At 36.1% G+C, this 16,270-nt stretch overlaps 1 protein-coding gene across 6 annotated transcripts in view; it reads left to right on the forward strand.

The window, feature by feature from the left end:
• The window catches only part of da (transcription factor daughterless), a 41,175-nt gene that overhangs the window by 2,024 nt on the left and 22,881 nt on the right, over positions 1-16,270 (forward strand). For all 6 annotated transcript variants that reach the window (XM_076132033.1, XM_076132032.1, XM_076132031.1 and 3 more), the window contains exon 2: positions 10,032-10,617. In XM_076132033.1, coding sequence (XP_075988148.1) covers positions 10,198-10,617 — 420 coding nt within the window. In that variant the 5' untranslated portion in view covers positions 10,032-10,197. The remainder of the gene's footprint in view (positions 1-10,031; positions 10,618-16,270) is intronic.

Consider the following 16,270-nt stretch of genomic DNA (forward strand, 5'->3'; position numbering starts at 1 on the left):
GACTCTTCAAAATTAAAAATATGATGTGTTAATCACTGGTAAACGACATTGTAATAAAATTGATTTAGTTTGTTTTTGCGGAAAGAGTAACATACATATATCTATTTACTTTCTCAAGGCAATACTTTTATTTGAGAAATCAACTTAATATTTCAACAAGCAACACAAACTCCATTTACAAACTACAAATTATCCATGTAACGTTGAAAGCCTCAATTCTTTTCCTCGACGAGAGGTATTAACCCTAAATTATTTCAGTGAAAATGACCCACAGACACTTTAAAACTAGCTACACAATTTTAAAATCCACGTGCAAAATACTGCAAAAATACAGCAGAAAACTTCACAGTGAAACAGCCTTCAACAATAAAAAATTGCTGGTACAAAATTATAGGCTTACTTTCTTTCAATTGAAGGCTCGTCGTTGCAGTATTCTTTTATCATATACCACGAGTCCACGTCAGTGGTTTGCATACTTCATAACCTCATCGATTTCCCATAATTATTTGGTGCAAAACCCCATGAATTGTTAATAAGAGTCTTTGACAAGTGATATATAGAAGTAATAATTAGAAAGTGATCAATAGGCTTAGTTTGAGTGCAGCTTTTAACATGTTTAATGCTTGGTTTCTGAGGTACATTTAGCGGTAGTTTATCTATTCATCTATACTAATATTATAAAGCTGAAGCGCTACGCGCTAATCTCAGGAACGGTCCGATTTGAAAAATTCCTTCAGTGTTAGATATCCCATTCATCGAGGAAGGCTATAGGCTATATATCATCACGCTACGACCAATAGGAGCAGAATACCAGTAAAAAAAGTTACAAAAACGGGGAAAATTTTGGCCCATTCTCTTATGTGACGCAAGCGAAGTTGCGCGGGTCAGCTAGTTTTTTATATATGAGTTGAAATGCTATTGAATAGATAAACTACAGCTAAATGTACCTCAGAAACCGGGGGTACGTGAGGTTTTGTTATTGAGTTATGGTTTAAAAGACTCCTTTGAGTGACTGCTCATTTTAACCGACTTTCAAATGAAGGAGGACGTGCTCGATCGCATTTTTTTAGTAAACGAACTGTCGGTTAAGCAACCGTTGGCGCAGTCATTCTATAGATGGGTGACCGCAAAGGGGTATTTGAACTGAGCGTCCCCGTGCTTCCGAGGACACGTAAAAAGTCGGTCCCGGTTGTTTACAATAAAGATAACAGTCGTTAAGCCATGTCGAAAGCCTTTGGGGCGGCTTGAACAACTTTGACACTAGGTTGACCACTAACCATACGATAGATAGATTGATTGATTTTGGGAATTAAAAAAGTAAAAAATATTTGGGGTTTGAGTCGAATTGCGCGAAAGGAAACATAGATCATATAGTACTGTTTTTTTAATAAATATCGATTTACACTGGTTCGCTTTTTGGACTATGAACTTTGAAATCAAAATCTTTAGTAATAAATCAAATATATTTCATTTTTCTTTAATATTATTAAAAAAAAGGTGTCATCGACTTGAACCCGGAAGTAATACAAACTAAATTAAATATAAATCAATATAATAATAATGATGTGTCCCCTCGGGCCTCTCGACATAACGCTATGGGTGACGGCAGAGACGTCACGTTATAAATATTCAACACACACACACACACACACACACACACACACACACACACACACACACACACACACACACACACACACACACACACACACACACACACACACACACACACACACACACACACATACATACATACATACACACACACATAAGTTAGGATTACGTTACTTTGATGTTCATGTAGAAAACTAGTCTTAATACTAGTTGTAAATAATAATGACACTTATTTTCATAGGGGGTGGGCAGAGACCTGAAAGATAGTTAAATTAAAAAAATATCATAAGAAGTGAAGTAGTCTAGTAGATTCATACGTTCTTAATAGGTAAAAATTGGCCCGTTATCTTTCCTGAGTATAATCTATCGTTTGACGAAATTTTACTTAAATCGGTTCAGCAATTTAGCCCTGAAAGCGTACACATATAAAATTTCGTTTATAAAATGAGGTAGGTAGTATGATTTGACACTTATGATAGTCAAAACTTAAAATTATTGAATCTATCATAAAGAAATATGTCAAGAGTCGGAAGGACCTACTTATCCCTATGTCATTACAAGCACAATGATATAAAGTATCAACAAAATCTTCCCACCTTAATAACATGTTAGCATAGACAAAAACTCTATAGATACAATCTATGGTAGCGGATGTGAAAGCAACGGAAGTGAGCGTGTCGCGTTACCGGGACTCGAACCCGACACCCTCGAGAGTGCTAAATCACGCCATTAGTGTTTGCACTGTTGAGCGATTCCACGAATATATATATTTTTTATGAGAAACTTTACTTACTAGCAAAATCATAGCAAATTTTTATCCCTTATTTCGATTGCTTAGAGTAAAATTTTCATAAAAATAACTAATAACATTGGACTCTGGGTTTTTAACTATTTTCATGCTAAATTCCATCAAAATCGTTGCAGCGGTTTAGCCGTGGAAGTGTAATAGATAGGCAAGCGCCTCCTTTTTAGTATAAGGGAGAAGTTCGGCCTTGAGTTCCCACCTCGAACTTGGTCAGCGTGGTGGACTTAAGGCCCTTCTTTTGGAGGAGACCCTTGCCCAGCAGTGGGACAGAAATTGTAACCAAAAATCGAAGTTATTTGTTGGTTTTTAGTCTACGACACTATATTTTAACTATTATTAATCATCTATCTATCATTAGATAGCTTATCCAATAGTTATCTTTGTAGGATCAGTAGGATAGTCATTTAGCTAATGAATCAGCCATGTATGTATGTATGTATGAATACATTAACATAGTGATGTTGGCGGCGCGCGGTCTGCGCTGTGGAATGTGATGTCGTCTGTATCACGAGTCTCTGTTGAGGAAATACCATTGTGTTACCTACTTTTGTATTAGTTTAGAATTGATATACCTCCATAGAAAGATGACATTTGAAGATAATTTTTTACGTTTTTGATAGCCTGTGTGGTCGTAATGTGGGCTTTGCATGGTCTTAGGTTCAAAGCCAAAGACACGATTGTTCGAACTGCTTCCTCCATAGAAAGATGACATTTGAAGATTCCTTTTTTGCTTTTTTGATACGTCAAGTGGTCAAAATATGGGCTTTGCATGGTCTTAGGTTCAAAGACAAAGACAAACGATTGTTCGAACTGATTCCTTTATAGAAAGATGACATTTGAAGATTCCTTTTTACTTATTTGATAGGCTCAGTGGTCGAAATATGCGCCTCCCACGCAAGTGGTCTAAGGCTCAAACCCTAAGCAATATGATTAGCCGAATACTGACTGACTGAGCAGCCTCGCGAGGCAATATCTAGGTCTCTTTTCTTTCAGATCGAAATGAGCGGGACCGAGATATTGCCTCCCGAGGCTGCTCGCTCAGTCAGTATTCGGCTAATTATATTGCTTAAGTTTTGAGCCTTCAGTACGCGGCTATTGTCTTTCAAGCTATGTGTGTTGTAAAAAAAGTTACTGGTTCTAACAGTGACTGAAATTTTGGTAAATGTATGTTTAAAAGTTCTTTAAGCAGTTCTAGAAGGTATGCAAAGTCTCTAAACCTGCGTCATCAGCATAGTAAACTCAGGGCTTGGTCCTACTCTTCTTAAGAAGAAGAATAAGGCTCATGTATAGTCTTTCTAAATCTAATAAAAGCATGGACTATAGTAGTTTATTATTTACTTAAAATAGCTTATCCTTAACGCTCGTTAACAGTTGTCAAACTACAATTCAATCGTCAGTTAAAATCTTTGAATGAAACAGAATTGCAGTGAATTTAGAAAAGCGCCTCGGTGAAGTGGGTCGAAGTTATCGTAAATTAGATACGATATAACCGGTCCTGGGTTTGATGCTTGTTGACGTGTTTTTGAAGTTAACGGCATTTTTTACATAGACCTTTCTTTTCTGTTTTACATACATACATAAAACCACACGCCAGAGACCGAAAACACCCCTGTGTAAAATTGTATCAACATTGAAGTTACAAGTTTGATGATTTTGTTTTCGTTCTAAACAAAACATTGTAATGAAACCTTCCATGCCTGAGAGTTGTTTAAAAAGTTCTTGAAGGTAGGCTAAGGCCTCAACCTAAAGGTTAGCGTAGTTGGCTGAAGTTCTAAGCTCTAAGTCCATCCTCATTCCGGGAGGAGACCCTTGCCTAGCAGCTTTTTAAACACTACATATACATCTATGTAATGTACGTGTTACACACTGATCACCGCCTGGTGAGTGCAACTGGCTATCCCCCAGTTTCTGAGTTTAGCGGTAGTTTATCTATTCAATAGCGTTAAAACTCATATATAAAAACGTACATGTATAATTTGTTGTTTGAAGTCTGGCACGCGTCATCAATTTGCCGGGAAGATAATTTCTCAAAATTCAAAACGCGGTCAGAGGCCCTTTCTCCGTCACAATTAGGTCAGACGCGGTGTTTAAAGCAACAGGTGGTTTCTGCAAGAGTAACAGAACAGTAATTATTGTATGAATGCGTTGAAAGTTAACAACATACAATTATTTATTTCAGTGAATTCTGGATCTTTTGACGCTCATAGCCCCGGCAAAACGTACAATTTTTGAAAAAAAAAATAAAAAATCACTCATATGTCTTCAGGATTTTTTTATCAAAATCGATTCAGCAATTTAGCTATGAACGCGTAACGCGAAAGCGAAAAGATAAACTACCGCTAAATGTACTCAGAAACAGGGAGTAAATGACTTACAAAAAAAAAAGCTAAAAAAGTCCACGTCATACGTAAAGAGCCACGTCACATGACACAATAATAACGGGGTTGTATGCACCCCCTAGGGTTGAAACTGACACTTAATTATATAAACACGTACCACACTAATTGTACACTGAATATTTTATGTAATACCATGTTACAACGTGTCATTATAGTAGAGGACTTTTTATTTACTATTTTAGTATTTTTTCAACCCTTTTTTAATCCCAAAACATATTATTTGGTTTGTGTTTAAAACAGTGACTTGTGTATTAGAAATAATGATCACTTGTTATAACGGTGAAGGAAAACATCGTGTTGAAAGCTTGTATGATTGAGAGTTGTTTAACAGTTTCTGAAGGAACGCAAAAAATATCCTATGTTTTATTCCTGATTATAAACTATCACACAACAGTTCATCAAAATCCGTACTATTAGTATAGGCTAGTTTCTACCCACGACTTCGTCCGTGTGAAAAGGTTTCCCGGGGTAAAATTTAATTGTTTTCTTAAATAAATTACATATACCTCTATTATTCTATTAAATGTGTTAATCCAGGTTATATAGCTATCAGTGCACCAAATTTCATAAAAAAATATATTGTAGTTTTTTTGTGAAAGAGTAACAAACATACATACATCTAACTATTTATGTAGATAAAAAGACATCCCTTAAGCTAAGAATCCTTTTCAAACCACCATAGAACTCTAAATAAATCCTAATATCCAAAAATTATGTAAAATACGTAACGGATCACCAGATGATGCGCAGGAGTGTCCACCTGTGTCAATATTATTCAAATTGGCCACAAGATAGATGGCATTGTCTATCACGTCGATAGATCGTCATGTTGATGTCCAATTTACATTCATTGTCATGCCAACATCTGTTTTTTGGGACGCGACTCCCATTTTGTGATTGTGAATTTCAGATTTGTTTTTTTTTGGCGCCGGGATGTGACACTATGTTATGTGACGGAATGAGTGTGTTTTTGAAAATCTGTTGTTTTTTGGGTTTTGAAATTAGGTAGGTTTTTTTTGGTGAATTTTGGTTACTAGTAAATTAAAGAGTCTTTGTGTATGTATGTATATTATATTTGTAAAATGTTATTAGGTATTTGAAAATATAAAAATGAAACATAAACAGAAGTTAGTTTCAACTACTTAGTGTATCCAAAATTTATTCGTAGTGGTAAAATAAACTCGAGGATAATTACAAAATTTTAATTGTTAAGTTACTTACTCCATACATTAGCAAAGATCACGTACAGTTACATAGCTTTTTATGTAAAACTCTAAAATAAAATAATTTTGTCACCTTTTTAAAGCATTAAATAAATAAGCTTTTACAGGTGTAAACTTCTGTAAAGTTACACCGTTAGACAACAGAAAAAATCCATACATACATAAGATTTTTCATACAAAAAATTGTTATACATTTCTACGTTAAAATTCTATCCTTGAGACTCGACTGCCGTAGATAAAATTCTAGAAAAAAAAAACTGTTTTTATTTCATATTTTATTTATTTACTTACTGAAGTCGTTTTTTTATTTCTTTTCTTTTTGAAAATAATGGTTTCTGGTCATCACTTTGTCCTTTTGTTGAATAATTACCGGGGTAAAAAGTATGCTATCTGTCAATCCAGGTTTTAAACTATCTTAATACAAAATTTCATGTAATTCTGTTCAGTACTTTTAGAGATACGAACGTAATATCACGCCGGTTATACCAAAAGGCTTAATTATTATTAATGTAGCAAAAAAAATCGCAAATAACTAACATCTTCACAACACGGGAATCGAATACCTTCACACGTTTTACAACAAACTGTGTAAAATTACAAAAAAAAATGTGCCGGCCCGAGCATTGAACCCGCGCCCTTGACCCTGTACATCTGTCCCACCACCTGTCATATGGCGCTTGCACTATGTTCAGCTATTTGTATGAAAGTGTATGTATGTATGTATGAAATGACATGTGGGAATACAACTGGTTACAAGGTCGTTTGGTGGGTTAGATTTTCGGGTGAGGTAATTTTTTTTGGTGTGTTAGAAGTGTTTTTAGTGTTAAAATTGAGATTACAAATATTTTTTTGAATTTCATAGATATAAAAAAAAAATCTTAGTGGAATATTACCTTTCACTCCAAGAGGAGATTTGTGCCCAAAAGTTTGATAGATATTTTCTAGCCAATTAAATTCAGATAAAATAAAGAGTAGATACAATAAAAAGAAAAAGTCGCCGATTAAAAACTATCTCCGTCATGTAAAATTTCATCACTATCTGTTAAGCAGTTTAGCCATGAAAGCTAATCATAGACAGAGCTACGCACTCATAAATTTACCTAGTATAGTTTCTCTTAGTCACCTATTAGTTTTTATATCTCTCAAGCCGACTCCAACATAGTTGGAAGAATGGCTAGGCTGCATGTATACCCCCCCCCTCTTTCCCTCTACGTCAACACCAGGTTGACCACTAACCATACAAACAAACAAAATTCAGCCAGTACAAACCGCATCTTTAGCGCCAATCTATAAATAACATTAACACTGCGGTTCTTTACGATTATGATTCTAGGAATAAAGACAGAACAACAATGAAATCATACTTATTAAATAGATCAGAAGTTGCTTCTCCGTCTCATTAAGAGAACTTTGTTTGTAGTGTACAAGTGCACAATACAGGTACACTCTCTATTACATCACTCTCATAGCCCGGTGGTATGGTATTCTGACACGACTGGCAAGGGATCTGAAGTAAGACCGACTGGAAAGCCCAGAATATAAAAGTTGCCGTGCCTTACAAGCACAAAAAGCTGTTGATTCTTCACCTGATTTCTCCCTAGTTGTGTCTAGGTGTTATAAAATAGAGTGTACCTGTGATTTGTACACACACGGCACTATAAACATACTGCACCACATTGGTTTGAATGATTAAATCTGGCTTCTATAACCAAATATATTGGCCAGGATGACATTACATATTATACACTTAATATAAAAAAACGCGAAGCATCTGAATGACTTGCATATCAAAGGGTTTCCTTTATAAAGTCGCCATTTTTTGTCAAAGAAAGTTACCTCGATGACCAAATGACACATATTTTTTTGCTAAGTTATAAGACTTCGGAGAAATACACAAAAAATGTGCACCTGGACGAAATAATGTAGAAATACTACCTTTTTATTTATGCTTAAATGTATATATTGCAGTATTCAATTGCGCGAAAACTGCTGAATGGGTTTGATTGACATTTTAACACTGGTAGTTTATAACTTGTAGGATGTTTCTTACCAAGGGAAAACTTTTAGCCCCGTAATTAATTATGATTTGTCACTTTGATAAGTTTTAGGTTATTTCTACACTTATAAATCGATTGTCGATGAATGGCATCAATCAATAGTATAATAGACGTCACATAATTACCTTTTAATATACCAACCTATAGCTTACCAAACTTTTTGAAACTTCCACAACCAAAATGATAAAATTTTGCCTTTGAATTTCATCTAAATGTATTTGTAGTTTCGCTCAAAATACTCAAAAACAAACCATCCTAGCCATCCCATTTCTAACATTAAACTATCACACCACCGACATATAAACCTTACCCCCTCATTCAACCCCTGGCACTGAACCACCACACTGTACCCGTATAAGCCTTGCTCCTTGGTCCCACGTCGCGTGTGGCCGGGCCACCGTGCTTGACACCGGACACCGATCAGCTGATTCACACGAACATCCTCGCGTATCGCGTCACCTCACACTACTGATTAAGCAACTACTTAGCGAGAGAGTTCAAGTCTTTGAAGCACAATATTTAGGGCAGAATATACAAGGTTTAATGTCTTTCAAGCAACATTTTTGCTACTTGCAGAATATGCCAGGGTTTATATATTTGAGGCAAAATATTTTGTATGTTGAGTCTGTAATCGAATTGGAGCAGTTGTTTTGGAGTTAAACTTAAAAGTATACTGACATACGCATTTTTGTATTTTCTAAGTACCTATATGATGAGTATGGTGTTTGTCCTACTCTTGCTGTCAAACATAGCTCAAATCGGTTGAGCATTTTTCATTTTGAAACAATTTTTCATTTTGAAACATGACTTAAAATTAAAAAAAACTGAATTTTGAAGGAATTAAATAATTTAAATGATAAGTAAAAGCGCTGAGAAGGTTTTAAAAGCTACCGAACTACTACTAAACCTACGAAGAACGTACCTAACGAGGATATAGGCTGAACGAATATTTATAAAATTGGTGTTACATCAATTTCATCAAAATCCGTTCAGCAGTTTTTGCGTGAAAGAGTCACCAACCATTCTCACATACTTTCGCATTTATAAATTTTACAGGATTTGCCAAAGCTGCACTTTTGTCACTAAAGAATAATATAATATTCCTAACTACAAATGAACTATACAAAACTGAACTTAACTTTGACATACCGACATTACCTGTCAAAGATTTTGACAATTGTCGCACCCTTTCTGTCAAAAAAAATATACTTACCTGAATTTCGTTCCCGGGGTACACCGGCCATTCCCATGGGATGAAGCAAGGTGTTAAATACATTTCTATGATGAGGTTTTTTTAGCCAATTTTTGGTACTTTCGGGTGGTCAAAATTATGAAGTAGTTCGAGTATGAAATTAATTATTGTTGTTTGCAATTTTTGTTTTATTTTTTTGAATTTTGTTTTGTTTTTTTTTTTTACAGGATATTGGTTTTTGGTATTCAATTGTTTGGTTTTAAGCCGTGAAAGATGGTTTTCAAGAACTTTTGAGGTTATGAAGCGTTGTTTTTGTAGTCGAAAAGCACATGGGATTTTATTTTGTTATCTGTTGATTGTTCTTTCGACATATTACTTTGAACCATTTCTGGGTCTAATTTGTCTGGTGTTGGTTAGAATTGATACAACTCTCGTATATTTTTTAACCAGCCCCTGACTTCTTCCTGGTACATAAGTACATGTATTTTTAGAGAATTGTGTGTCTTTTGGCTAAGTTCACAAATTTCACTCGATTTCAAATATCGCTCAATAGTATTTCAAACGCTGCAATACACTTTTAACTTATAAAACTGATTAGTGTGCCTTTTTGAGGAATGTTTCTCTATTTGGTTATTTATTATGCTGAAAGCATTAACAAGAGCTCTTTCTAAATTGAGCTATATTTACACAAGCTATGACAAATCTTAGGAAACGAAATTGTAACATAATTTTTTTTCATAGATTTAGCAGACAAACACAAAACCAAAGTGATAAATAAATAAACTAATTTATTTACAAACCAAAAGTGCAATATTAATTTAAGTGTGAAAAAAGTGCTAAAAACTCCGAAAAACAAGTGATGCGTCCGTCCGGCAAGAAGTTTAAGTTCAAATGAAATAAAAACAAGATGGCGATCAGGCATGACGTCAGCAATATGGAGTCCAACTTCCTCCCAGCTGACCCTCCACCAATAACAGAAGTAAACTACCAGCCAAGAACAGACCTAGCAACAGAATACTTTAACACATTTAACCAAATATGCGAAAATTACCGAAGCGATTCCGACGTGAACCTTCGGCAAACCTCGGACAGTCTTCGGCTGTCTTCGGAGATCTTAGACGGTGTCCGTTCTGAGTATGTTAGTACTGACTTTACGGCGAAAGACTATGAGATAGGTGCGGAGAAAGTGTTTTTGAGTGGGAAAGACGAACATATATTTCAGTTTGGACAGCCTGATGCGTCTGCGCTGTTGAGGCATAGGGCTAGGAGAAGATATAATGAAGAACATGGGCTACAACCACCAGCTACTACTAGTCAGGAGAGTGGGGTAAGTTGGGCAATTTGATTCTTGTGCTATTTCTTTTTTATGAAGTGAGTAACATGCTGAACAGAAGTCTCGTTGAATTTTTAGACGAGGGATATTTTTTCTGAATTTTTCTTCTATAAAAACAAAAGACTTGAGGTTATAGATGCTTGTAAGATGGTAGACCGTTAAACCAAATTGAGACCAGGCAGTCAGGATTGCTTTAAGTGCTTTTCCAAGCACAGAAATAAATTCAACTTTCCTCAAATTTTCTGGTAGTCTTATAGGTCTTCCGTTTGTGGAACACCATGAGGGAGGCTTCCAGCAGTAGACGTATTTCGGCTGCCATGATGATGATGCTGACACCTTGGATTTTATACTTTGCATTTCTACACACACTAACTGTGATTGCAGCGTAATCACGCATTTTCGTAAAAAAAGTTTAAAAGCAAACTAGTTGACCCGGCAAACGTTGCTTTGATATATAAAAAAAAGTGTCACTTAGGTGTATGAAAAATAGATGTTGGCCGATTCTCAGACCTAGTCAATATGCTCACAAAATTTCATGAGAATCGGTCAAGCCGTTTCGGAGGAGTATGGCAACGAAAACTGTGACGCGAGAATTTTATATATTAGACTAGCGGACCCGACAGACGTTGTCCTGTCTAATAAATTAAAAATTTACTAATAAAACATTGTCCAGTGGACAAAATTGTGAATCTAAACCATTCTCAGATCCCCTTGAACACACACAAACAATTTCATCAAAATCGGTCCAGTCGTTTAAGAGAAGTTCAGTGACATACACACTTACAGAAGAATTATATATATAAAGATTAGGCACATTATTTACGAAATCAAGACACTGGACAAAGACAGCATTACAAATATTACCTGGCAGATTAATACCCACTTTGACGTTTGTAACATTTGTCATAACGCAAGTATTTATATCCACTAGTCAGCTGTGATCTGTGTGTGTGTGTGTGTGTTTTGTAGCTATATCGGTAACGCGTGGGCGTATTATCTAATACTACTACACGTGTAATGTTCATGTAATAATGTGATTGTCCGTTTGTATGGACTTGTGTGAAGCTTTTCATAATAAGTCTTTGCTGTAGGTAAAATAATTGATTTGATAGGTCACTTTTTACGTGAAGCTGCGGTCGGTAAACGATCTGTGGGTTAAGCAAACCTTGGCGTGGTTATTCCATAGATGGGTGACCGCATAGTGGTATTTGAACAAGGCATCTCCGTGCTTCGAAGGGCACGTAAAAAGTCGGTCCCGGTTGTTGTCAATTAAGATAACAGTCGTTAAGCCACGTCAAAGACCTTCGGGCGGCTTGAACAATGACACTAGGTTGACCACTAACCATACGATAAGAAGAAGATGGTCTATGTCAAATACTTGATTAAATAGAACTAATTAGCTGCTTATGTGGCGTGGTCGGTAGTGTGACTGCGGTGCAAGACTCAATTTAAGGCCGATGTTAAAAAAGGGGAAGAAACTTTTCATGAGTTGAGATCGTAGACCTCTGTGTGTCGGAGAACACATGAAACTGTAAGTCCTGCAGCTGACTTTACACTGGTCATGTCGGTGTAAGCCTTTGACTGCGGTCACCCATCTATGGAATGGCCGCGCCAGAGGATGCTTAACCCCAGGATTGTTTATCGATTGATGAGTGCAACTGGCTGGTTTCAATGGAATTACCTGCCGTCAGCCGAATATCGCCTAAGAGGACATTATTACGATAATATCATTAGAAAATGGCGCCTGGTCATTCAGTTTTTCGACTTCTTTTAAATACAAAAATGTTAAACTTCATAAAAAATCTTCTTTAACCAAACAAAACAAGCACTTAACAAATATTTTTTATTTGTAATTCGATATTATCCATCGTGTTTTGACATTGCTTAATGGAATCTGTTATATGATACTTAACTGTGTTAGAAAGAGAACGATTGTGCGTAAAGGACGAAAGATAAGGCGAAATAAATGTGTCCTTTTAAAATAATTAAGTAGGTATTTTTTTTGATGTATTGATAGTAAATCTGTTAATGTATTATTAAGCTTGTTGTATCCAAAGGTATTAGCAGATAATATAGCCACTTTTTGGTAGGTATATGACAACTGTTAAGTGCGAACTGTTTTTAGGGTCTTATCAATATTTAGCCCAATATTTAGCATCAATAAGTATAAATTTGACCAATTACTGTCCCACTGCTGGGCAAGGGTCATCTCCCGGAATGAGGGATCTTTTGTGATGATATTTCTATGTATTATTGCTTGAATTATTAAAGCAGTCTATATAAATACAGCTGCGATTCTCAACTCATTACAAGAATCAAACACAAAACCAAATGCCCTATATTTTTGCCGATTACACTCAAACTGTAGTCATTAAAAAACGAGATTTCACCTCATACCTAAAAAGCAATCAATTGTAAGATTCAGTTTCGATACCCGAGTCAGACAATTCTTAGTACTTCCAATATAAAACACTGATTCCAGAATTCCCCATTAGCATGAGATGAAGTACTTTATCAGAATGTACCGTGACTCATGGACCATGTATTCGAAGTGTATATATATACAAACACTTATATACATTACACTCAATGTGTTTACAATAACGGAATCACGTATGAAAAATGATTTCATTATAATTGTGTGGTGTTTCATATGAGAGGGTAGCGGGACATCTTTATATATCGGCCTTTCTTCCAACTATGTTGGAGTCGACTTCCAGTCTCACCGGATGCAGCTGAATACCAGTGTTTTACTTGGAGCGACTGTCTATCTGACCTCCACAACCCAGTTACTTTATAACACGATACCCTTCGGTAAGTCTGGTTGTCAGACTTTCAAGCTTCTGACTACTGTTAACGACTGTCAAAAATCTTTGAATATGACAGCCGGGACTTACAATTTATCGTGCCTTCCGAAACACGGAGGAACTCGACATGATGATGCCGAGGAGCGGTACTTCCAAAACTAACCCAAATCCACGGCTTTTCACGCGTGGTTATAGTGTGACAACTTAGAAGTGAGCCTTGGCATGTGCGATTTATCTCTATTGAAAGTAATAATTCAAAATTAAGTAGATGACGAATGCAGGAAAAGAACTAGTTTATAATATTAGTTAATATTTCCTAGTTGTCCCGTGCATCTATACTAATATTATAAAGCTGAAGAGTTTGTTTGTTTGTTTGAACGCGCTAATCTCAGGAACTACTGGTCCGATTTGAAAAATTATTTCAGTGTTAGATAGGCCAATTATCGAGGAAGGCTATATAGGCTATATATCATCACGCTACGACCAAAATGAGCAGATTACCAGTGAAAAATGTTACAAAAACTGGGAAAATTATGATTCTGTTATGTGACGCAAGCGAAGTTGCGCGGGTCAGCTAGTCGCTCATAACTTGTACCAACAAAACAGGAAGCTTTAATGTGGGAACACAATGATTGAAGATCTTAGTCACCGCTCCCTTATTAATTAGTTTATTTATACACCATAGTGTTTACACGCGGATGCGTTCGAGATCTTAGTCTCTATTACAACAGTCTATCAAATGTGTATTTTTAATAACTATCTCACTGCTGGGCATAGGTTCCTTCGCTGCTTATCAAAAAGTCCTGGAACGGAAAAAGTTTTATATATAAGGTTTTAATTTACGTAGATTATATATAGATTGCATATATAGATTTTGTTGTACTTATCAGTATAAATAATATTATTATACCTGAAGGTGTAGGTAGGGGTATAGAATTCACTCAATTTTCGCTATATTATTGGTCCCATATAATAGGGGGCGAGCCTATAGCCATTTATCCTGGGCAAGTTGTCAATTTCTAAGGCACTATTGAGATTAATAATCTATTATGAATTAGATAAGACCAATGGCATTTTCTCGATTCGGAATTCCAGCCGTATGATAAAGGGCCAAGTAAATCCAGACAGTGTTTTACTTCCAACTATTCGGTAAGGTTTCACTGTAAAATACTGGTATTCAGCTGCATCCGGTGAGACTGGAAGTCGACTCCAACATAGTTGGAAGAAAGGCTAGACTGATATTTCCTTACGATGTTACTGACTACCAATTCTAAAACGACAAAAATATCAGTAATTTAGCAATAAAAGGAATGCACTTATGCTCTTCTGGTTGTAAGACCTTTGACCAACAAATTGCAATGAATAAGTAGGTCCTCACAATGAATCATTGTGCGGTTTTATATCAAAATATATACTAAACTTATTACTAATTGTATTACAGGAATTGTACCTATATTTATACAGTTATGAAGTTTATGAATTCTTGTTAAATAATGTGTTTCATACAAGGATATATTTTAAATATAAAAGTTATGAATGAACCTGTATTTAATTTAAGTTTTGAGGTAAAATTTATCTGTGTATTTCATTCATCGTATGGTTAGTGGTCAACCTAGTGTCAAAGTTGTTCAAGCCCGGAAGACCTTTGACATGGCTTAACGACTGTTATCTTAATTGACAACAACTGGGACTGTCTATTTACGTCCTGAAACACGGAGACACTCAGTTCAAATACTGAGCGGTCACCCATCTCTAAAATGTTCGTGCTAAGCTTTTGCTTAAACCACAGACTGTTTATCTACACATATATAAAAATACCGAGAGATCACCCATCTATAGAATGCCCGCGCTAAGCTTGCTAACCCACTGATCGTTTACACATATTTGTCCGACCCGAGAATCAAATTCAATCCTAAAAATCACCTGTGAATAAAAACATAAATCTCAATTTAATCTAATCGTATCTGGACATCGAACCCGCACTAGCCAACAAGTAGGAACGAGTACAAATTAGGAGCGAGGTCAGTCTATTGTTTAGTGTTGTTTGCATCGTTTTAGTTTTAGCTTTATTACTCATTATTTTAGTATATGGAGCTCGTGGCTTAGTTAATAACAGCCGCGATGATCGATCTCTGAGGTTAAGCTACGCTTGCCGAGGTTGTTCTGTGGACGGGTGACCATATTATACATATCGAGTTCCTCTGTGTTTCGGAATGCACGTTATAACCCAGGTAAGAACCCAGTTACCTGAGTTATAACACGGTACCCTTCGATAAGACCGGTTGTCAGACTTTCAAGCTTCTGACTACTGTTAACGACTGTCAAAGATCTTTGAAAGTGACAGCCGGGACGCACAATTTAACGTGCCTTAAACACGGAGAAATGCGATATGTATAATATGGTCACCCATCCACAGAACAACCTCAGCAAGCACAGCTTGACTTAGAGCTCGATCAGCGCGGCTGTTGTTAACTAAGCCGCGAGAACAGGCTGTATGTACACTATGTAAATACAATTACAGTAATACAGTGTTGCAACAACACAAATATGGTACTTGACCACCATTGTGGTCTGTTATGGAGATGTGACCACAATTAGATATAGTTAACTTACTGACTAAATCGTAGACTTGTTGGCTACTTACTGTTTGTAAGCCGCCCATAGCCAGTTGCGCTCACCGATCTGTAAACGATCTGTGGGTTAAGCCAACCATGGCGCGATCATTCGATAGATGGGTGACCGCATAGTGGTATTTGAACTGGGCTTCTCCGTGCTTTGGAGGATACTAAAAAAGTCGGTCCCGGTTATTGTCAATTAAGATAACAGTCGTTAAACCACGT

The sequence above is a fragment of the Anticarsia gemmatalis genome, chromosome 27, assembly GCF_050436995.1.
Source record: "Anticarsia gemmatalis isolate Benzon Research Colony breed Stoneville strain chromosome 27, ilAntGemm2 primary, whole genome shotgun sequence".
In the NCBI taxonomy this organism is placed as follows: Eukaryota; Metazoa; Arthropoda; class Insecta; order Lepidoptera; family Erebidae; genus Anticarsia; species Anticarsia gemmatalis.